General features: G+C 61.8%; 5 protein-coding genes across 6 annotated transcripts; 2 read left to right on the top strand and 3 right to left on the bottom strand.

Annotated features, from left to right (window-relative positions):
* Window positions 1–241: 241 nt before the first annotated feature.
* On the bottom strand, window positions 242–1,143 carry LOC134157466 (protein lin-7 homolog B-like). Its single transcript, XM_062606413.1, has 3 exons — window positions 1,074–1,143; window positions 763–881; window positions 242–391 (listed from the first exon to the last, which is right to left on the bottom strand). Exons 1-3 carry the CDS (start codon window positions 1,111–1,113, stop codon window positions 242–244), a joined length of 309 nt encoding a protein of 102 aa, XP_062462397.1. The 5' UTR covers window positions 1,114–1,143.
* A 528-nt stretch (window positions 1,144–1,671) lies between these two features.
* SNRNP70 (small nuclear ribonucleoprotein U1 subunit 70) lies at window positions 1,672–7,985 on the bottom strand. The gene is made up of 10 exons (XM_062606415.1): window positions 7,874–7,985; window positions 7,177–7,334; window positions 7,040–7,102; window positions 6,700–6,754; window positions 6,515–6,579; window positions 6,332–6,394; window positions 6,164–6,245; window positions 2,614–2,715; window positions 2,447–2,534; window positions 1,672–2,345 (listed from the first exon to the last, which is right to left on the bottom strand). The coding sequence occupies exons 2-10, from the start codon at window positions 7,321–7,323 to the stop codon at window positions 1,721–1,723; spliced, it is 1,290 nt and encodes a 429-aa protein (XP_062462399.1). The 5' UTR covers window positions 7,324–7,334; window positions 7,874–7,985; the 3' UTR covers window positions 1,672–1,720.
* Window positions 7,986–10,005: 2,020 nt separating this feature from the next.
* Window positions 10,006–12,800, top strand: KCNA7 (potassium voltage-gated channel subfamily A member 7). Its single transcript, XM_062606411.1, has 2 exons — window positions 10,006–10,544; window positions 11,937–12,800. The coding sequence occupies exons 1-2, from the start codon at window positions 10,008–10,010 to the stop codon at window positions 12,798–12,800; spliced, it is 1,401 nt and encodes a 466-aa protein (XP_062462395.1). The 5' UTR covers window positions 10,006–10,007.
* A 1,559-nt stretch (window positions 12,801–14,359) lies between these two features.
* Window positions 14,360–18,130, top strand: PNKP (polynucleotide kinase 3'-phosphatase). Of its 2 annotated transcripts, XM_062606409.1 has the most exons (16): window positions 14,360–14,536; window positions 14,688–14,734; window positions 14,907–15,206; window positions 15,330–15,409; window positions 15,508–15,565; window positions 15,684–15,791; window positions 15,876–15,947; window positions 16,075–16,123; window positions 16,239–16,309; window positions 16,424–16,516; window positions 16,598–16,694; window positions 16,803–16,864; window positions 16,944–17,053; window positions 17,613–17,700; window positions 17,818–17,879; window positions 17,973–18,130. In XM_062606409.1, exons 1-16 carry the CDS (start codon window positions 14,416–14,418, stop codon window positions 18,091–18,093), a joined length of 1,539 nt encoding a protein of 512 aa, XP_062462393.1. In that variant the 5' UTR covers window positions 14,360–14,415; the 3' UTR covers window positions 18,094–18,130. The 2 variants fall into 2 exon arrangements, with proteins under 2 accessions (XP_062462393.1, XP_062462394.1); XM_062606410.1 differs by lacking the exon at window positions 16,944–17,053.
* A 15-nt stretch (window positions 18,131–18,145) lies between these two features.
* RUVBL2 (RuvB like AAA ATPase 2) lies at window positions 18,146–21,380 on the bottom strand (the record flags this gene model as incomplete). Its single annotated transcript, XM_062606414.1, has 11 exons — window positions 18,146–18,227; window positions 18,440–18,554; window positions 18,742–18,871; window positions 19,063–19,182; window positions 19,264–19,382; window positions 19,452–19,546; window positions 19,971–20,094; window positions 20,171–20,264; window positions 20,726–20,832; window positions 20,979–21,045; window positions 21,232–21,380. Coding segments are annotated over 11 exons (1,146 nt in total), but the record flags the coding sequence as incomplete, so codon positions are not given.
* Window positions 21,381–21,413: the final 33 nt, after the last annotated feature.

The raw sequence follows: 21,413 nt of genomic DNA, 5'->3' as shown, positions 1-21,413 counted from the left end.
TACAGGATACAGGGTACTGGGTATGGGATATAGGGTATGGACACACAGGTCCATGGTGACAGGGACAAGGGCAGGACCTGGGCACAGCAACCGGCCACCGCGGGGGGGAGACAGGCGGAGCCAGGAGGGAACAGATGGACACGGGCAGGGGGGACACCGCAGGTGAGAGACGGGAACAGACCCGGGCCAAGGGAAAGGGGGGCGAATGGGGTGCCCCAAGAGGGGTATTTGGGTCCCTGGGTCAGTTAGGGGGGGCTCTGGGATGGTTTTGGGGTCTCTTGGTGAGTTTTGGGGTGCTCTGGGTGTGTTTTGGGGGTACCTTGGCTGTAGCGTGGGCTCGGATCTCAGGGCTTCCAGCGATGTCCAGGGTGTCATAGAGCTGCTCATAGACCTGGGGGGGGGAGGGGAGGGGGGCACCCCGGGTTTGGGGGAGGTCACCCTGGTTTTCGGGTACCCGGTACCCAGGGGTCAACCCCCCCACCCCCTCAGGGGGCTGATGGTGGGGACTGGGGGGTTTTCAGGGGCAATGGGGGGGAGGGGGGTTGGGGGTCCCCTCGAGGTATATATCAGGGTTCCATGGGGGTATTTGGGTTACCAGGGTGCAATTTGGGGACCCCGAGGGGGTTTTGGGGTCCCGGAGCTGTTTTAAGGATCCCAGAGCCGGTTTTGGGGCCCCAAGGGGGGTTTTGGAGGTCCTGGAGCTGTTGTGGGGGTCCGTGGGGGGGGGGGGGAGGGGTCTTGGGGCTGTTTTGGGGGTCCCACCTCGCGGATGGCGCAGCAGAACTTGCTCTGCAGGACCCTCTGCAGCGCCTGAAGCTTCTGGGGGGGCAGCTCCCCACTGCGCTGCAGCCGCTCCAGCAGCTCCACCGCCCGCCCCACGTCTGGGGGGTCATGGGGGCCATTGCACCCCACTGAACCCCCCCATTATCCCCTGCACCGCCACTGCCCCCCCATTGCCTCCACTGCCCCCACTGCCATTACCCCATTACCCCCATTGCCCCCATTACCTCCCTTTGCCCCCCATTGCCCCCATTGCCCCATTGCCCCCCACTGCCCCCCAGGTCTCCCCTCACCCCGCTCCAGCCCCAGCGCGTCCCCGCTCAGCGCTGCCATCGCTCCTCGCGCGCGACACCGCCCCGCCCCCCCAAAGGAGACACGCGCATGCGCCGAGCCCCCCCCTCCCCCCCCCCCCGCACGTGAAGGGACCCCAAATGGGATGGGGGAATTGGGGGATCCCACCCTATTTACTCCCCCCCTCCACCTCATTTAGATTGGTTCCGTCCTATCTCGAGAGGGGGGTTCCGACCTCATTTAGTGCCTCCCCCCCCCCATTTGGGGTTTCCCATTGTATTTGGAAGCGGGGTCCCTGTTTGGGGGCTCCCGCCCTCCTACGGGAGGTGTCCCATCCCATATGGAAGGTCCCACTCTATTTGGGGGGGGATCCCACCCTATTTGGGGTTGTGTCCCTCCTATTCAGGCCCCCCCTCACTGGGGTCTCCCACGCCATTTGGGGGGCAAACCCACTCTACCTGGGATGTCCCACCCTATGTCGGGGGTGTCTCCTCCCATTTAGTCCCCCCATCCCATTTGGGGGGATCCCTCCCCATATGCCCCCCCATTTTGCTGCCCCACGACCCCCAAACTCCTTTCCATTAAAACACCTTTATTTGAAGCACAAAAACGGGGATTTTGGGGGTGTCCGTTTTGGGGGCTCCCCCCCTCACTCCATGGGGGGCTCCATCAGGTACCCGTTCTCAGCCCCCATGTACCCCTCGGGCGGCGGGAGGGAATCCGACTGCAGGAACAGCTCGGAGCCGGGGTCGCCCCCCCCGCCCATGGCATCCTGCGCATCCGGCCCGGGGGGCCTCTCCTCCCGCCGTTCCAAACGCTCCCGTTCCCGTTTGTGCTCGCGCTCCGGCCTCTCCCGTTCCCGTTCGCGCTCCCGGCGCCGCTCCCGCTCCCGGTGCCCGCGGCGCCGCTCCCGGTCCCGCTCCCGGCTCTTGTCCTCCCCGTCCCCTTTGGATCCCAGCCCGTCCGGGGGACCGGGATCGGGAATGCCGCCCATCCCCCCGCTGCCCCCTAGGTCCTCGAGGGGCTCCATGGGTTCGAGCCCCTCCTCCTTCTTGTCGCGATCCCGGTCGCGATCCCGTTTGCGGTCGCGGGAGCGGCTGCGGCGCTTCCGGTCTCGCTCTTTGCTGCGGTCCCGGCTCCCGCCCCGCTTCCGGTCCCGTTCTTCCTTCTCGCGGCTCCGCGTGCGGCGGCGCCGGTCCCGGGAGCGCGAACGGCGCCGCTCCCGTTCCCGAGAACGCTCCCGGCGCTCCCGCTCCCGCTCCCGTTCCCGGTCCCTGCGGGTGATACCACGTGAGGGGCGCCGGGGGGGGGGTACCCTGGCCCACTACTGGGGCTGCCATAGGGGGGCTTCACCCGGTCCCAGCCCCACACTCACCTCTCGTCATAGCGGGAGGTATCGTCCCTGCCCGAGTGCCTGATGTTCACATCGGCTCCTCCTCTGCGGGTCCCCCCCAAGCCTCCCCCTGCAACAGAGGCCACATCAAGGGGGGAGTCCTATGGATAAAGGGGGGGGGACCCCCTATGGATTGGGGGGGTCCTTACCCAAGCGCCGGGGTCTCCATCCCTTCACCGTGCGTCCCCTTTCCACATCCACCAGCACGCGGCGCCCGTCGATCTTCTTCCCATCAGCATGTTTATAGGCGGCTATAAAGAGGGGGGGACGAGGGAGGGGGGACAAAAGTGGGGTACGGGGGGGGGAACAAACGAGGGGTTAGTAACAAGGGGACCTGCCATCCCGCCCCCCCCCTCCCCAAAGTGGTACCATCCACCCCCAAACGACAACCCCCCCCCCCAAACGCATCATCAGCATCAATAGGACCAAGGGCTGCGGATGCCCTGGGGGGGGGAAAGGGGGTACCTCCCCCCCCAAATACACGGCTGGAAAGCAAAGAGGTTAAGGACAAGGTGACCCCCCCATAAGCCTGTACCATGGAACTGCGGGGGGATGCACCCCCTTTACCTGCACATTGACCCCCCCCATGTTGGTTACTCAGGGGGAACAAACCACCTTTACCTTCACACTGACCCCCCACTTGCATTTGGACCACCCCATGTTGACTTGGGGGGGGTCACCCCTTTACCTTCACATTGACCCCCCTCTCATGTTGACTTGGGGGGGAACCACCTTTACCTTCACATTGAACCCCCCACCAACTTGCATAAGGACCCCCCCATGTTGATTTGGGGGGACACCCCCAATGTTGCCTTACCTGCATCCCCCCATAACACACTCCCCTCAAGCCCCCCCCTATGACTCACAATAGGGTGGACGCAGCCCCCCCATACTCCCCCCTGGGGTACACGATGATGGGGGGGGCTGGTCCGTGTGTCCCCCCCCCTCGGCTTGGGGGGGGTCAAAGAACCTTCCGGAAGCTCCTGGTCCTGGACAGGCGCTGGGGCCTTACCTGAGACCCATCACCCCCCGACCCCCCCCCAAAAACCACCCCCCCACACACCCATGGGTGCTCCCCCCACCCATTGGGCCCCCCCCATACATCCCCCCCATAGGGATGGGTTGGGGGGGCTCAGCCCCCCCTTAAATCCCCCTCCCCCCGTCACTGGGACTGAGGGGTTTGGTCCCCATACCCATGGGGGGGCTCAGCCCCCCCCCCCCAGACCCGACCCCCCCATTATGGGCGCTGCCCCCCTCCATAGCAATGCTGTAGATCCTACATAAACATCATAGGGGGGCTCCCACATTGATCTATTTCTACGAGGCCCCAGTTGAGCTATTTGGGGTCCCCCCATTGATCTACTTCAGGGGGTCCCCAACTGACCGATTTTGGGGGTCCGTCATTGATCTATATGGGGGTGTCCCCCCATTTATCTACTTTGGGGGGGGTCCCCACTGATCTATCCTGGGGTCCCCCCAACTGATGTATTTTCGGGTCCCCAGTGATCTATATGGGGGTCCCCCCATTTATCTATATTAGGGGGCACAACTGATCTACTTTAGGGGGGTCCCCAATAGATCTATTTTGGGGTCCCCCCACCTATCTATTTGGGTTCCCCCACTGATGTATTTTGGGGGAGTGTCCCCCAACAGATCTCTTATTAAGAGGGGACTGGTGCCATGAGCACCACCCCACCCTGGGTCCCACGGGGGGGGGGGGGGGGGCCACTCACAGCCCCCCCCTCCTTCCTCCATGGGCAGTAGCAAAGGGCAGTGGGGGGAAGGGGGTCCTACTTGTTGCCCCCCCTTCCCCATTCACTTCAAAGGGTGTGAGGGGGGGCTCCTTAGGGCCCCCCCCCAAAAGAGGGGCCACGCGTCCCCACCTCAGCGGAGACTGAGGCCGTGACCGTGTTAAGAGTAGGTGGGGATATTCCAAAAGGGATTTAAGCCCTGTTTGGGGGGAGAAATGAGGTGGAGGGGGCTAAGAAAAGCCCCCCCCATCTACTAAAGTGGGATTTGGGTTCTTTTGGACAAGGGGGGCCTCATAAAAAGCCAAAAAGGGGGGGGGGGGGTTGATGGCACCTCTCTCATCCCAGCTGTGCTGGGATGCGATGGGTGCATCTGCATGTCCCTCCCCATCCAAACCCTGTTGGTGAAGGGGGGGGTTTGGGGCCGGGGGGGTTCCTCAGAACCCCCCCTGCCCTTCCCCCCCCCCTCCCCATGTATTTTGGGGTGTTGTGGGGGGGTTAAAAAGGTGTCTTACCAACATACAAACCCTTATACCAACCATACACTGAGGTGTTGGAAGGGGGAGCACTAGGATCAGCTGCAAGCCAGCAGTGGCAAAAGCCATCACAAAGGTGGCTGCAGTGACAATAAAACAGTGTTAATACAACCCCGGCCGGCAACAGGCGTCCCCCCCGGTCCCCCCCCCAGCAACACACACACACACACACACACGAGCACGCACACGCACCCGGTACCGGACACGGGGACGCGACAACCGCGGGGGGGACAGGGTGAAGGGGGGGAAGGAGAGAGCGGCGCTTCCCGGAGCCTCCGACTGTTGGTGGTCACTGCCTGTTGCATTGGCTGGGGGGGGTTGACCGCCTGTTGCCTCAGGCACTGCCTATCGCCTTGGCTTCAACTGTAGCCTTGGCTACCACATGTAGCCTTGGCTGCCCGTAGCTCTGACCGCCTGTAGCCTCAGCTCTCTCTGGCTCTGCCTGTTGCCTTGCCTGCTTGTAGCCTCAGCTGCCCATAGCTGTGGTTAACTACAGCCTTTGGTACCTGTAGTTCGTCCGACTGCAGCCTCAGTTGCTTGTAACCTTGGCCACAACCTGTAGTATTAACTGTTTCCTTGACTAACTATAGGCTTGGCTGCCTGTAGCCTCGGCTGCCTGCTGCCTTGGCCACTGCTTATAGCTTTGGCTGCCTGACATTTGGCTGCCTGTAGCCTTGGCTGCCTGTAGCCTCAGCCACTGCCTGTTGCCGTAGATAACTATAGCCCTGGCTACCTGTAGCATTGCTGCCTGTAGGCTCAGCTACCTGTAGGCTTGGCTGCCTGTAGTTAGGCCAACAGTAGCCTTGGCCACCACCTGTAGTTTGGTTGCCTGTATCTTAGCCAGCTGTAACCATGGCTGCCTATAGCTGCACCACTGCCTGTAGCCCTGGGCTGTAACCTCAGCCAATGCCTGTAGCTGGTTAACCGCTTGTACCTTGACTACCTGTATCCTTGCTCGCCTATAGCTTAGCCACTGGTAGCCCTGTCTGCCTGTAGCCTTGGCCAACACACACAGCCCTGGCCACCACCTGCAGCTTGGTCAACCGCCTGTAGCCTCAGTCACCTATAGCATAGCCGCCTGTAGCCCCAGCCGCCTGTAGGCTTAGTTGCCTACAGCTGAGCCACCGGAAGCCCTGGCCGCCTGTAGCTTCGCCTGCCTAGAGCTTGGCCACCTGTAGCCCTGGCCACCTACAGCCTGGCCGCCTGTAGCCTTGGCTCCCTACAGCCACAGCCGCCAGTCGCCTGGAACTCAGTCGCCTGTTGCCTCAGTCGCCTGTAGGTCCTCCCAGCATTGTACTTACCTGCGAGAGAGCCCAGGCCCCGCAGGACCCCAAAGGGGACGCAGGGTTGTGCTTAGAGAGGTTGGACATGCGGTTGTAAGGGGGGAAAGGCGTGTTGCGGCGGGGGGTACTCACAGTGCATGTCCCGCTCGTGCTCGTACTCGATGAAGGCGTAACCACGGGGCTTCCCAGAGCGCTTGTTGTACACCATGTAGATCTGAACAAGCCGGCAGTGTCACTCCCCAAGCCGGGGCTGCTGGAGGGGTTTGTCTGGGGAGGGCTTGTTATGGGGGGGTTGCTCACCCGCTTGATGGGGCCATACACCTCGAACTCACGGCGCAGCTTTGACTCAGTTGTGTCGTAGTTCTGGAGGGGGGAATGGGGGGGGGACACACCCCAAATCGAGGGGGGTCAGGGGGAAAGCCCATAGACTGGGGGAGCCCCATAGACTGGAAGGACCCCCCTCGCTCCCCCGCCAGCACTCACCACTCTGGCCACAAAGAGGGTCTTGAAAGCATCTCCTTGAGCATTGGGGTCATTGTGTGGGTCCCCTAAAGGGCCAAAAAGGTGGTTCAGGGGAGTCAGAAGAGCAAGGGGGTGTCAGAGGACATGGGGGGACTACCCCCTGCCCCATAGAACCCCCCCAGCCCCATAGAACCCCCCCAACTTACACATCTTGAGCTCACTCTCTACTTCCTGTTGCCTTCGCTCAATCTTCTCCCGTCTCTGTTTGGGGGACACACACACGAAGATATGGGGCACCCGCAGACCCAAACACCCCACATCAATGGGGGGACCCCAAAACCCCAAAGGGGGACCCCAAAACTAGCTGGGATCCACTAAAAGCAAAGGGAGAAGAACCAGCCCCATACAGATGCCTTGAACTGAATGGGGGAATGATGCTGAGACCTGGGGGACTGCCCATCACCCCCAGCCCCATAGCAAGGGGGTTGTGCCCCACAGCCCCGCATTTTAAGCCTCTGCCCCCCATTTGGAGGGATTTGGTTGTACCTTCCTCTCCATCCGTTCCTCTCGCGTCTCAGCACGGGTCGGGGGGGGCGCATCTCGGGGGTCCTATGGCGAGATGGGGGGTGAGTTATGGGGCAGGGAAGGGTCAGGGGGTGGGGGGGGGAGGTTGTGGGGCTCACCTCAAACTCCCGGATATAGGGGGCGATGCCGCTATAGGGCTGGTTGTGGTGCTTCTCATGAGGCAACTTCTCCAGAGGGGGCAGGTAGGGGATGGGGTCCCGGGGGGCAAAGAGCGCCAGTAAATTGGGGGGCAGGAACTGAGTCATCTTGGGGGGGTCTAGAGGGGGAAAGAGAGGGTGAGGAGCAGCCCAAGACCCATAGCTGGCGCCTCCCAGACCCATGGATCCCACCCTGGACCCATAGATCCCCCCACACCACTGTTAAACCCCCTTGAGTTGCCTCATCCCACCCCACTGGGCCCCCACAGACCCACACTGTCACCCCATAGGCCCCCACAGCCCTACATTGGGAACCCTTGGAACCCCACAGGCCCCCACAGCCCCACACTGGGACCCGTTGGAACCCCACAGGCCCTCATAGCCCCACAGCGGCCCCCCCCAGGCCCCATAACCGACCACAGCCCCACATCAGACCCCCCCCAGACCGCATAGGCCCCCATAACCCCACACTGAGCCCCCCCCAGACCCACACTGACACCCCATAACCGCCCATAGCCCCACATCGGCCCCCCCCTTAGGCCCCATAGACCCCCATGGCCCCCCACCGGAACCTCCCCCACCGCCCGCACCCCTCCATGTCCCTCCCCCTCCCCCCACCCCACGTGACCTCCCCCCCCACCCCCCCTTCCCTACGGACCCCCCGGGCGCTCGCGCTCCCTCCGCCCGCTCGGGCCAGGCCGTTCCGCGCGCTCTGCGCATGCGCTACAGAGGAGCGGCGGCGGGAGCCGGAAGTGGGCGCGCGCGGGGGGGAAGGGGCGGGGCTTAAGGGGACGGAGCGCGGCGGCGCCGGTGTGGCGAAGAGACCACGCCCCCTCCGTCGCCAAAGCAACGGGGAGGCCACGCCCCCTCGGTCGCCGGGGGGGGGGGGCATGGTGACTCCATAGCAACGGGGGGGGAACCACCCCTTGCCAACCCATAATAACCAAGGTGACACCCCCCTTGCCATTGCCATAGGAACCAGGGTGACAGCCTCTGTTGTTGCCATAGCAACCGCGGTGCTCAAGCTTCTCTGTCCCTTTGTAACCATGGTGACATCCCCTGTCATCACCATAGCAACCAGCGTGTCACCCCCTCCAAGCCCCATAGCAACCAGGGTGACACCCCCTCGTGACCCCGTAATAACCAGGGTGACAACACCTTGTCATCACCATGGCAACCAGCATGTCACCCCCTTTTCACCCTATAACAACCACCCTAGGAACCAGTGTGACACCCCCCCATGGCAGCCAGTGTGTCACCCGCCCCCTATCCCATAGCAACCAAGGTGACCCCCCCGTTACTCCCCTCCATGGCACCCACTGTGACGCCCCCTGTGCCATGGGGGGGTTACAACCCCCGTCCTCACTGGGGACAGTGGGTGGCGGGGGGGGCAGGGCTCTGGGTGTCCCCCACACCCCCCCCCCCCCCCCCCCGACCCCGTTATTTTTAGCCCGCGGGGGGGAACCCGACACCGTTGGGGCCACCCTGTTTACGGGACAGCAGCGGCGGCGGTGGGGCCGGGACACCCGGTGACGGGGACAGGGACACCCGGTGACAGGGGCTGGGGACAGCGGGAGATGGGGGGGGACACCCAGTGATGGGGGATAGGGGTTGGGGACAGGCAGCGGCAGGGGTTGGGGACACCCGGTTATAGGGGATAAGGGTTGGGGACAGAGACAGGGACATCCGGTGACAGGGGATAGGGGTTGGGACACCAGGGACACCCGGGGACAGGCTTACACCCGGTGACAGGGCCTAGGGACGCCCCGTGGTAGGGGATAGGGGTTGGGGACACTCCATTACAGGGGGATAAGGGTGGGGGACACCCGGGGACGGGGGGGACGTCCCATGATAGGGGACAAGGGGTGGGAAGAGGCAAGGGACAGGGGCTGGGGACAGACACATCGGGGACACCCGGTGACAGGGGTTGGGAACACCCCTCAGTGACGTGGGGCAGGGCTTGGGGACACCAAGCGAGACGGTGGGGGGGGGGGGGGGACACCTGGTGAGAGGAGCCCCACAGCAAGGGGAGGGGGGGCACCCTGGAGGGATCGAGGGGGATGACAGAGGGGGGACCCCAAAGGGCCTTGAGGGTCCCCCCATAGCTGGAGGGTCCTTGTGGGAGCCCCAAGAACCCTGAGGGTCCCCAACCCCATAGAGCCCTTAAGGACCCCAAGGCACCTCCAAGAAGCTCCTCCGACACTGCAGAGCCTTGAAGGACCCCCAAGGAGCTTGAGGGTTCTCCAATGCTGTAGAGCCCTAAAGGACCCCCAAAGGACCCCAAAACCTCCTTCAAGAACCTCCTCCCTCCAACCCTGTAGACCCCTAAAGGACCCCCAAAGGACTTTAAGGGTCCCCCAACTCCATAAACCCCTGAAGAAGCCCAGCAAGACCCCCTCAAGAGCCCCAAATCCACCTCCAAGAAATTTCTCCAACCCCACAGACACATTAAGAAACCCCAAAGAACATCCAAGGCTCCTTCCAGAACCCCAAAAGGACCTTCCAGAACCTTCTCCAACCCCACAGACCCATTAAGAACACCCATAAACGTCCAAGGCTCCTTCAAGAACCCCAAGAGGACCATCCAGAACATTCTCCAACCCCATAAACCTTGGAAGAACCCCAAAAGAACCCCCCAAAACCCTTCTGGAATCCCAAAAGGACCTTCCAGAACTTTCTCCAACCTCATAAACCTTGGAAGAACCCCAAAAGCAACCCCAAAACCCCTCAAAGACACCAAAAGGACCTTCCAGAACCTTCTCCGACCCCATAAACCCCTCCAGACCCCCAACATGCCCCCGCCACCGGCCATGGGGGAGCCGCTGGGCTGCTGCGAGCGCGTCGCCATCAACGTGGCCGGGCGCCGGTTCGAGACCCTGGGCCGGACCCTGCTGCGCTTCCCCAACACCCTCCTGGGGGACCCGCACCGGCGCCGCCGCTACTTCGACCCCCAGCGCCGCGAGTACTTCTTCGACCGCCACGTCGGGGCCTTCGGCGCCGTGCTCTATTACTACCAATCGGGGGGGCGGCTCCGGAGGCCCCCGGACGTGCCCTTGGATGTATTCATGGAGGAGCTGCGGTTCTACCAGCTCGGCGAGGAGGCCGAGGGGCGGCTGCGCGAGGCCGAAGGCTTCCCGGTGGAGGCGGCCGAGGCGCTGCCGCGGGGCCGGCTCCAGCGCCGCGCCTGGCTCCTGTGCGAGCACCCCGAGAGCTCGGTGGGCGCCCGCGCCGTGGCGCTGCTCTCGGTGCTCATCATCCTCGTGTCCATCGTGGTCTTCTGCCTCGAGACCCTGCCACAGTTCCGGCCTGGCACGGAGGGGGCGCTGCAGGTGAGCCGGGGGGGATGTGGCAAAGGGGGGCTCCGTGGGCCCCCCCCAGCTTCAGCCTCAGCATCGTGGCCATCATCGTCCTCGTCCTTGTGGGCCTCGGCCCCATCATCATCATCATCATGGTCATCGTCTTCCTCCTTGACATCATCGTCTTCCTCCTTGACATCATCATCTTCATCTTCAGCATCACTGGCACCATTATCCTTATGGGCCTCAGCCCCATCATCATCATCATGGTCGTCATCTTCCTCTTTGACATCATCATCTTCCTCCTTGATGTCATTATCTTGATCTTCAGCATCATTGGCACCATTATCCTTATGGGCCTCAGCCCCACATCTTCCTTGACATCATCATCTTCATCTTCATCGTCACTGGCACTGTTGTTCTTATCCTCATGGGCCTCAGCCCCACCATCATCGTGGGCTCCATCTTCCTTCTCAACCTCATCATCTTCATTCACACCTTTCTGGTCCTCAGGCTCGTTGTGCCCATCGTTTTCATTCTCACCACCTTCCTCCTTGTGGTCCTTAGCTTCATCACCCTCATCTTCCTCTTCCTCATCCTCCTCCTCTTCCTCAGCATCAATATTCTCCAGCTCAATCTTCTTTTTCCCCCTCTTCTTTTTCTCCTTCCCAGCTCCTCACCCTCCTCATCCTCATTCTCCTCCTCCCCAGCAGCAGCATTGTTCCTCCAGCCTTCATCCACCCATTTCTCTTCCTCCTCATCCTCTTCATCTCCATCAACTTCCTCTTCCTTTTCCTGCTCTTCCTTGTTATCCTCCTCTTCCTCTGGGATATGGATCATAGGTCTGGGTGCTGGATCCATGGGTCCTGATGGGCTCCAACGCCCATTAACCCATAGTGGGTGGTGGACCCAAGCATCTGGGTGGGTTTTAACCTTCATTATCTCACTCTACATGGTGGATCTAGGATGGGCTGTAACCTCTATTAACCCACTGTGGCTGATGGATTCATTGGCCTTGATGATGGATCCATGGGTCTGGATGATGGATCTAGGGTCTGGATGATGGATCTAGGGTGCGGATCATGGACCCATGGGTCTGGATCATGGATCTGGGTGTCTGGGGGGTGGACCTATGGGTCTGGATGATCGATCTAGGGTCTGGATCATGGATCCATTGTTCTTGATGATGGATCCATTTGGTCTTGCTGATGGATCCATGCGTCTGGATCATGGATTTAGGGGTCTGGATGATGGATCCATGGGTCTGGGTGATGGATCTAGGATCTGGATGAGGAATCCATTGGTCTGGATGATAGATCCATGGGTCTGGATCATGGATCTGGGTGTCTGGGTGGTTGACCTATGGGTCTGGATGCTTCATCCACACCTCTATATCCTAACCCCCCATCTCTCTCTCCCCTCCAGCCCCCTGCCACCCCCTTCCCCAACACCACCGCCTCCCCGTCCCCATCCCCTCCCTCACGCAGCAGCCTCTCTGACCCCTTCTTCGTGGTGGAGACCATCTGCATCTGCTGGTTCAGCCTGGAGCTGCTGGTGCGCCTGGTGGCCAGCCCCAGCAAGGCGGCTTTCTTCCGCAACGCCATGAACCTCATCGACCTGGTGGCCATCGCTCCCTACTTCGTGGCGCTGGGCACGGAGCTGGCGCGCCGCGGCGGGCTGGGCCAGCCGGCCATGTCCTTGGCCATCCTGCGGGTGATCCGCCTGGTGCGGGTGTTCCGAGTCTTCAAGCTGTCGCGGCACTCGACGGGGCTGCAGATCCTGGGCCAGACGCTGCGTGCCAGCATGCGGGAGCTGGGGCTCCTCATCTTCTTCCTCCTCATCGGCGTCGTCCTCTTCTCCAGCGCCGTTTACTTCGCCGAGGCCGAGGACGCTGCCACCGCCTTCACGTCCATCCCACAGGCGTTCTGGTGGGCCGTGGTCACCATGACCACCGTGGGCTACGGGGACATGGCGCCGGTGACGGTGGGCGGGAAGCTGGTGGGGTCCCTGTGCGCCATCGCCGGCGTCCTCACCATCTCCCTGCCCGTGCCCGTCATCGTCTCCAACTTCAGCTACTTCTACCGGCGGGAGCTGCGCACCGAGGAGAGCGGCGAGTTCCAGGCAGCGCCGCCCTGCCCCCTCCACCCGCCCCCCCCCGACAGCCCCGGCGTGGGGGGGGGGAAGGGGGGCAACGGCGTGGGGGTGGGGGTGGGGGGGGATATGGACGGGGAGGCGCTGGGGGGGGGCACGCAGGGGTGGGTGGGGGGGAGGTTGGTGACGGAGGTGTGAGGGTGGAGGGGTAGGGGAGCGTGGGGGGGGGAGGGGGAATTGGGGTGGGGGAGGGCAGAGGATGGAGCATGGGGATGTGCGGTGGGGAGCGGGGAGATGGGGGAGTGAGCAAGGGTGTGCGAGGGTGCACAGGGACGTACAATGGTGCATAGGGACGTCTGGTGGCACACGAGGATGTGCAATGGTGCACAAGGACATACGCTGGTGCACAGGGACTTATGATGGTGCATAGGCATAAATGAGGGTGCACAAGGATAAATGGTGGCACATGATGTACAATGGTGCATGACGACAAGAGAGGGTGCGCAAGGATATTGGATGGTGCGCAGGGACGTATGGCGGTGCATGAGGATGTACAATGGTGCGCCAGCACATATGATGGTGCACAGGGACATGTGGTGATGCACGAGGACATATGGTGGTGCACAAGGATAAATGATGGTGCACAAGGCCATATGGTGATGCAGGAGGATATACAATGGTGCACAAGGACATACAGTGGTGCACAAGGACACGTGATGGTGCACAAGGACACATGATGGTGCACAAGAACACGTGGTGCACAAGGACACGTGATGGTGCACAAGAACACGTGATGGTGCACAAGGACATACAGTGGTGCACAAGGACACGTGATGGTGCACAAGAATACGTGATGGTGCACGAGGACACGTGATGGTGCACAAGGACATGATGCTGCACAAGGACACGTGATGCTGCAAAAGGACACGTGATGGTGCACAAGGACACGTGGTGGTGCACAAGGACAAGGACATGTGATGGTGCACAGGGACACGTGATGGTGCACAAGGACATGTGATGGTGCACAAGGACATGTGATGGTGCACAAGGACACGTGGTGGTGCACAAGGGCATGATGGTGCACAAGGACATGTGATGGTGCACAAGGACACGTGATGGTGCACAAGGACACGTGATGGTGCACAAGGACATGATGGTGCACAAGGACACGTGGTGGTGCACAAGGACACGTGATGCTGCACAAGGACACGTGATGGTGCACAAGGGGGCCGAGGTGGGGCGGGGGGGCACAAGGACCCCAAGGACACCGGGAGGAGGGGGGCACCAGGACCCTGTCCCTTGTGTCCCCCCCGCACCCCCCGGCACCTTCTTGTGTTTCTCGGCGCCCGCGGCGGCCTCCGGAACCCGGTCAGAGGGAACGGGGGGTCGGGGGGCAATAAACGTGGTGGCACCGGATGGCGGCTGAGGGGGGTCCTTGTGTATGGGGGGGGCAAGGTCATGGGGACACCTGTGTATGGCTGATGGGGCATTTCCGGTCTATTTCCGGTCTATTTCCGGCTGTCCCGGTGTTCCCCCCGCCCCGGTCCCCCGCCCCGGGAGGACTCGGCCACCCCTGGAGGACCGACTCCGCTTTCCACCGCCAGAGGGCGGGCTGGCGACATCACCAACCGGAAGGGGCAGCCGGAACTTGCGTCGGCGCTACCCGGAAGTAGCGCGGTGAGGGGCCGAGCAGGGGCCGGTGCTGAGGAGCGGAACCGAGAGGGGTGTGTGTGTGTGTGTGTGTGTGTGTGTGTGTGTGTGTATCAGGTGACCGGAAGCGGAGGCTCCCCGGCCAGGTCACTTCCGGCGGGCCATGCTGCGGTGTGAGCTGCGCGGCGGGGCCGGGCCGGTGCCGCTGCCCGATGGCGAGGCCGTGGTCGTGGGGCGGGGGCCGCGAACCGGCGTCACCGACCGGAAGTGCTCTCGCGGACAGGGTGCGACCAAAACCCCCCCCCGCGACCCCCGGTTACATCCGGGTATCACAGCGACCCCATCAAACGCCTCCCCCCCCCCCCAGCCCCCGATAGCCCGCAGCGGGGGGGCCCCAGGACCCCTGTTTCTTACCCCCCTCCCCTCCGTTTGCAGTGGAGATCGTGGCCAACTACGCTGAGGGCACGGCCCAGGTCACCCAGGTGGGGCTTGGGGGGGGTTGTACCGGGGGGGGCCTTTTTGGGGGTGTCTGAGGCCAATTTTGGGGGCTGCACATTGATTTGGGAGGGGTTAAACCCAGTTTGGGGGTGCTTTATTATGGGGGGGCATTGTTATGAGGGTCCCCCCTTTAATGCTTCCCCCCTTCCCTTACAGCGTGGAGTGAACCCCACCTCGGTGGGGGGGGCCCTGCTGGGCCGGGGGGGTCACGCCACCCTGCGCCCTGGCCAGACCCTCTGCTTGGTCAATGGCCTTTACCCCTTTCAGCTCCACTTCGAGGGCCATCCCCGTGCCCCCAAGCGCCCCCCCTCATCCCCCCCGCACTCCCCACCCAGGGGGGGTCCCCCCAAACCTTCCCCTTCCCCCCCAAAGCATCCCTCCCCCCCCCACGACGCTTGGAGCCAACACGGAGCCCTCTTGGTCTTCACCCCCCCTGGCGTCATCCCCAGCTCCCGGGTGAGTCTATGGGGGGAGGAGCCCCCACATTTTGGGGGTGCTGCTCCTTCAAGAGGGGGTCCCCACACTCTTGGGACCCCCCTTAGTGGGGGGCATCCCCTAAACCCACCCTGCCCCCCCCAGATCGCAGGTTTTGACCTGGATGGGACCCTCATCACCACCAAGTCCGGGAAGGTGTTTCCCACTGGCCCCGATGACTGGAGGTGAGGAGGGGGCTGGCAGGGCAGTGGGGTGGGGAAGGGGGGGCAGATTTGGGGAGCTCCCCTGTGTTTGTGCATTTATTCACTCCCTCCTCCCATAGGATTCTGTACCCGGAGGTGCCCAGGAAGCTGAAGGAGCTGCAGAGGGAGGGGTATAAGGTAAGAGATGCCCCCGAAAACACAGTGAACCCCCCGGACACGCCCAAACCCCATTGAACCCCCCCCAAACCACATTGAACCCCCCCCAAACCCCACTGACCCCCATTGCGCCCCCCAGGTCGTCGTCTTCACCAACCAACTGGGCATCTCCCGTGGGCGCCTCAAGTGCCACCAGTTCAAGGCCAAGGTGGAGGCTGTGACCCAGTGCCTGGGGGGGGCCCTGCAGGTCAGTGCGACCCCCCATACGGGGACCACCTCCCCCAAGGGCTTTGGGGACCCCCATAAAGTTCTGTGACACCCCCCCCCACAGGTGCTGGTGGCGACGGGGCCAGGGCTGTACCGGAAACCAGTGCTGGGGATGTGGGATCATCTGTGTCAGGAGGTGCTGCAGGGGTAACTGGGGGCACTGGGAGGTGTTAGGAAGGGGTTGAGGGGCACTGGGAATGACTGGGAAGGGATTGGGGGGCACTGGGCTGAACTGGGGCTCACTCGTTTGGGCTCTCCCACAGGCCAATGGGGACGTGACGGTGTCAGTGCCTGACAGCATCTACGTGGGGGGTGAGTTGCGGGTTGGGAACCCATGGGGGGACCTGGGGCTGTTTTAGGGGTATTTTAGGGTGTTTTGGGGGGGTCCATCCCCCCCATACCCCCCTTTTCCTGTCCCTCCCCCCAGACGCTGCTGGACGCCCCCAGAACTGGGCCCCCGGCCGCAAGAAGAAGGATTTTTCCTGCAGTGACCGATTGGTGCGACCCAAAAACTCCCCAAATACCCCCAAACCAGACCCCCTGACCTCTGCTTTATGCCCCTTGACCCCAGTCCATGATCTTTGACCCCAGTCCATGCCCTTTGACCCCCAGTTCGCCATCAACGCTGGACTCCGGTTCCACACCCCAGAGGAATTCTTCCTGGGCTGGGCCCCAGCACCCTTTGACCTGCCGACCTTTGACCCTGTGAGTAACCCCATCCAACAGCCTGTGGGTGATCCATGATCTTGATCTTTGCCCTCCTGACACTGACCTTTGACCCTGCAGCGGCAGCTTGACCCCTCAGCACCGCTCTATGACCCCCCCGATGAGCCCCTCATCAGCTCCAGCCCCGAGGTGGTGGTGGCCGTGGGGTACCCTGGGGGTGAGTGACCTCTGACCCCATCTGTGACCTCTGACCGCCAACAATGACCTTTGAACTCCCCCACCCCTGACTTGTGCCCCCCAACCTGCCCCCTGACCTTTGACCCAGCTGGGAAGTCGACCTTCCTGAAGACCCATTTTGTTCCCGCGGGATACGTCTACGTCAACCGGGTGAGTGTGGTCATGTGACCCCCCCATGACCCCCCCTGTGACCCATATGCGACCCCATGTGACCCCTGGTGCCCCATAGGACACGCTGGGCTCCTGGCAGTCCTGTGTTGCCGCCTGCGAGGCCGCTCTGGCTCAGGGCCGCTCCGTTGCCATCGACAACACGAACCCCGACCCTGAGTCACGACAGAGGTTACAGGGGGGGCCCCAGAACCACCCCTGATCCCATAGAACCCCCGTGTGACCCTGTATGACCCCATAGAACCCCTGTGTGACCCTGTATGACCCCACAGAACCCCTGTGTGACCCTGTATGACCCCACAGCACCCCTGTGTGACCCCATAGAACCCCCATGTGACCCTGTATGACCCCACAGAACCCCTGTGTGACCCTGTATGACCCCACAGAACCCGTGTGACCCTATAGAACCTCTGTGTGATGCTGTGTGACCCCATAGAACCCCTATGTGACCCTGTATGACCCCATAGAACCCCTATGTGACCTTGTATGACCCCATAGAAACCCTATGTGATGCTGTATGACCCCAAAGAAACTCTATGTGACCCTGTATGACCCCATAGAACCCCTACGTGATGCTTTACGACCCTGAATGACCTCATATAACCTCTATGATCCCATAAACCCCATTCTGTATGACTCCATGGCCTTATGTGATCTCTATAGCCCCATATAACCCCATAGGACACATAGATGGCCCTATGGGACCCATATATGACCCCTATGTCCCCAGGTATGTGGCCTGTGCCCGCGCCGCTGCTGTCCCCTGCCGCTGCCTCCACTTCACAGCCAGCCTGGAGCAGGCGCAACACAACTGCCGGGTAAGTGGGGGTCTTGGGGGGGGCAAACCCCAATTCCCACCATGGGGTGTGAGGGTGTCCTCACCCTTCCACTTCCCCCTGAACCCCCCTTTGTGGGTCTTTCCCTGCCCTCCCCAGTTCCGGGATATGACAGAGAGTGGGCACGTCCCCGTCACCGATGTGGTGCTCTATGGATACAGGTCAGGGGGGGCAGAATTTGGGGGAGGGAGGTATCTGGGAGTGGGGGGAGGGGCATTGAGGGGGTTCAGAGCCCTCATTCCCTCCCCCCCCAGGAACCGGTTCGTGCCCCCCTCCCTCTCCGAGGGCTTCTCCCGGCTCCTGCTCATCCGGTTCCTGCCGCGCTTCCAGGACCCGCAGCGGCGCCGCCTCTTCCTGCAGTTCAGCGCGGGCTGAGCCCCGCCCCCCCCGAGGCCCCTCCCCCCCAATAAAGATCAAAGCAACCGCCTCCAAACGAAAGTTTCATTTGTACAAACGGGGGGGGGGAGGGGCGCGGGGGGGGGGTCACGGTGTTTCCATGGTTTCGCTCTCTGCAAGAGGGGGAGGGGGGTCAGGGGGTCACCCCCCTACGGCCCTGCCCCCATTGCACCACCCCACTCACCACGTCCTGACCCCAATCTGCCCCCATGGAGCCCCTCTCCCCCCACATCCTCCCCCACTCCACACATCCCCCATATGCCCCATTATTGCCCCATATCCCCCCTTTGCCCCCCCCCAGCCCCACATCTTCCCCCTGGCTCACGCAGCTCGTTGAACAGGAAGGCCTCCTGGTATTCCCGCATGTACTGGGTGGAACGGGATTCGTCCAGGAAGAGGGAATAAACACGTTTGATGTCCTCAACCTGCACCTCCCCTCCCTGTGGGACACGGGCGTGGGAGAGCCACAAAAACACCCAAAATACCCCCAAACCACCCAAAATACCTCCAAAACTGAACCAAAGCACCCAAAATACCTCAATCAGCCCCTAAAACCAGCCCAAAATAGCCCTAAACCAGCCCCACGGAAACCCCACTCTGCCCCACAGCTGCCCCATAGCGCCCCACCTGCCTCTTCCTGGCCACCAGGCTGGCGGCGGTGATGAGCTGCATCGCGTAGCGCAGCGACGTCTCCAGCCCGATGCGCGTCAGCACCGAGTACGCGTCGTCTGTCATCTCCACGTCCTCCTCCTCGCACCTGGGGGGGGATGTGGGGCACCCAGAGGGGTTGGGGGGCACCCCCAGTGGCCTCTCCCATCCCCTTGGGGCAGCTCTAGGGGGGTAATGTAGGTCTGGGGGGGTTTGTGGGGTATGGGAGGGATCTATGGGGCACAGGGAAGGACCTATGTGGCACAGAGTGCGATCTATGGGGTAGTTTTGCCCCCCCACCTTATCTTGAGGATCTGTTTGGTCTCCTTGTCGCTATAGGGTGCAGTGGAGATGATGAGCAGCCGGTCCAGGAGGTCGATGGGGAGCCCGTGGGGGCTCTGGTAGTTGGTTCCTCTGATCCTTTCAATGGAGTTCAATGAGGTCAATGGGGTTCAATGGGACTCAGTGGGGTTCAGTGGGGCTCAATGGGGTGCAGGGTACCGGGTGATGCCGCGGTTGGTGGCCATGATGAGCACCGGGGCCATGTCACTCTCCAGCGCCCGGTTCAGGAAGGAGAAGCACTCGATGTCCAACATGTGAACCTCATCAATGAACAGCACCTGCATGGGGGGGCAGGGTTAGGGGGTGCCCCACTGAACCCCATTGCCCCCCCTGTCCCCTCTGCTCACCCCTGGGATCACTTCAGCCTTGCCCTCCTCGCGCCACTCGGCCACTTTGGCGTTGATTTGCTCCCGCACCTCAGCCTTGATCTCGCCTGTGTCACCTATGGGGGGTATAGAGGGAGCTATGGGGGGATGTGTGTGTGGGGGGGTCCTGGGGCTGGTTATCGGGGTTTATAGGGTGTAGAGGTGGGTTATGGGGGGGTAAAAGGGGGTAATGGGATAAGTGGGAGATAAAGAGGCTTATGGGATGAGATACAGGGGATAAGAGGGGCTGGTGGGGTGTAAGAGGTGTAAAGGCTATAGGGGGAATCTCGGGGTGTAAAGGGGGTAAGGGGAGGCCATTAGGGGATGTTATGGGGGTCCTGGGGGTGGTTATGGGGTATGGGGGGGTTATAGACAACTAAGGATGGTTACGGGTTGGGTTATGGGGGGCACATAATGAGAGCACAGGGGAGCCCCGGGCTGGCTCAGGAGCTATTGGGGTCCCCCAGCAGCCACTTGTGGGTCCCACTTGTGGGTCTGTACCCGAGAAGAGGGCGAGGAAGCCCTGGGTGCGGCTGTTGATGACGTCGATCTCGTGCAGGGACACTGTGTGCACCACCTCCTTCCTCTTCTGCAGCTCCCCATCAGGGCACTGCACGAACTTCGTCTGGGGGGGAGGACACAGTGTCACCCCCAGCCCCACAGCAGCCCCACACCTGCCCCACAGCGCCCCACAGCGCCACCTGCGCGCCCATAGCGTCGTAGTCCCGTGCCCTGGTGAAGGAGCGGCCCAGCTTGGAGATCTTCCCTGTGGCCTTGTCGATGGTGATGACGTCCCTATAGGGGCAAAAGGGGTCATTCTGGGGGATCGTGTCCCCCCCATTTTGGGATGGTTTCCACCCATTTTCAAGCATTTGACTCGATTTGGGCCTTTTTCAGCTCATTTTTCTTTCCATTTCCATCAATTTTCCTATTTTTCAATCTACTTTAGGTCTTTTCTACCCATTTATTTTAAGCTTTTTCAACCACTTTGGGGCAGTCTAAGCCATTTTCTAAGTCTTTTAACCTATTTTGGGGTCTTTTAAATCTATTTTGTGTCATTTTAACCCATTTTCCGGCTTTCTGAACCACTTTGGGGCTTTTTCACCCCAATTTGAGCCTTTTCCACCCCATTTTCACCATTCTGGAAGAATTTTCACCCCCTTTTAAGCCCCCATCCTCTTCTGGGTTCCCCCTGCCCCATTTCCTGCCTCATTTTGGGGTATCCCCCCCAATTTGGGGGTGCCCCCCCCACTCACCCCGCCTGCACCTTCTCCTTGGTCAAAGACTCGATCATTTTGGTACCCAGGTCATAAATGGTCTCCATCTCCGTCGTCTTCAGTGTCAGCTTCCCCACTTTGGTGCCCTGGTGACAGACGGGGGATCCCAATGGATGTGGGGGAATCCCGATGGATTTGGGGGGAATCCCAATGGATCTGAGTGTTCCCGAAAGCATTCTGGGGTGATAAAGGTAGATTTGGAGGGGGGGGTTAGGGGCTTTACCCCACTCACCGTGCCGGTGGCAGGGCGGTCGATCTGGATCTCCACCACTTCCCCTTCGATGATCTCAGTCTCCTCCCTACAACAGCCCCAAAATCAATCATAGGGACCCCCAGGAGGGGTTGGAACCCCAGAAATGGGTGTGAGGACCCCAAAACCGGGTGTGGGGACCCTCCAAAAATGGGTGTGGGTACCCCAGAAATGGGTGTGAGGACCCCAAAACCGGGTGTGGGGCCCCCAAAGCTGGGTTTTGAGGGGTGCTGACTTGATGCGGACACCGATGGAGCGCCGGAACGCCTGCGTGAGGGCCTCGGTGCGGCTCATCTCCAGGGAGAAGATCTCGCTGCCGGCGATGGCTGTGAAGGGGGTGTCAGCTCCCAGGGCTTGCGCCATTCCTGAAAGCAGGAATCGGGGGTGTTGGGGCCGCCTGTGGTGGCGGTGGCGGCG

Source organism: Pezoporus occidentalis, unplaced genomic scaffold (genome assembly GCF_034315485.1).
Source record: "Pezoporus occidentalis ecotype Australia unplaced genomic scaffold, CSIRO_AGI_Poc_V1 ctg965, whole genome shotgun sequence".
Lineage (NCBI taxonomy): Eukaryota > Metazoa > Chordata > Aves > Psittaciformes > Psittacidae > Pezoporus > Pezoporus occidentalis.
This window is presented reverse-complemented; position numbering and strand designations above follow the sequence as displayed.

Bases quoted from the DNA above. Each gene is read 5' to 3' on its own strand.
- SNRNP70 (XM_062606415.1), bottom strand. From the start codon at position 7,323: ATGACTCAGTTCCTGCCCCCCAATTTACTGGCGCTCTTTGCCCCCCGG. The intron at 6,755-7,039 runs GTACAACCAAAT...TCCCCCAAACAG, and splicing joins AGGAACGGATGGAGAGGAAG to AGACGGGAGAAGATTGAGCG. The intron at 6,580-6,699 runs GTAAGTTGGGGG...TTGGCCCTTTAG, and splicing joins AGAGAGTGAGCTCAAGATGT to GGGACCCACACAATGACCCC.
- LOC134157466 (XM_062606413.1), bottom strand. From the start codon at position 1,113: ATGGCAGCGCTGAGCGGGGACGCGCTGGGGCTGGAGCGGG. The intron at 882-1,073 runs GTGAGGGGAGAC...ATGACCCCCCAG, and splicing joins CGCGCTGGGGCTGGAGCGGG to ACGTGGGGCGGGCGGTGGAG. The intron at 392-762 runs GTGGGACCCCCA...TCCCCCCCCCAG, and splicing joins TCTGCTGCGCCATCCGCGAG to GTCTATGAGCAGCTCTATGA.
- KCNA7 (XM_062606411.1), top strand. From the start codon at position 10,008: ATGCCCCCGCCACCGGCCATGGGGGAGCCGCTGGGCTGCTGCGAGCGC. The intron at 10,545-11,936 runs GTGAGCCGGGGG...TCTCCCCTCCAG, and splicing joins GCACGGAGGGGGCGCTGCAG to CCCCCTGCCACCCCCTTCCC.
- PNKP (XM_062606409.1), top strand. From the start codon at position 14,416: ATGCTGCGGTGTGAGCTGCGCGGCGGGGCCGGGCCGGTGCCGCTGCCC. The intron at 15,207-15,329 runs GTGAGTCTATGG...TGCCCCCCCCAG, and splicing joins GCGTCATCCCCAGCTCCCGG to ATCGCAGGTTTTGACCTGGA. The intron at 15,410-15,507 runs GTGAGGAGGGGG...CTCCTCCCATAG, and splicing joins ACTGGCCCCGATGACTGGAG to GATTCTGTACCCGGAGGTGC.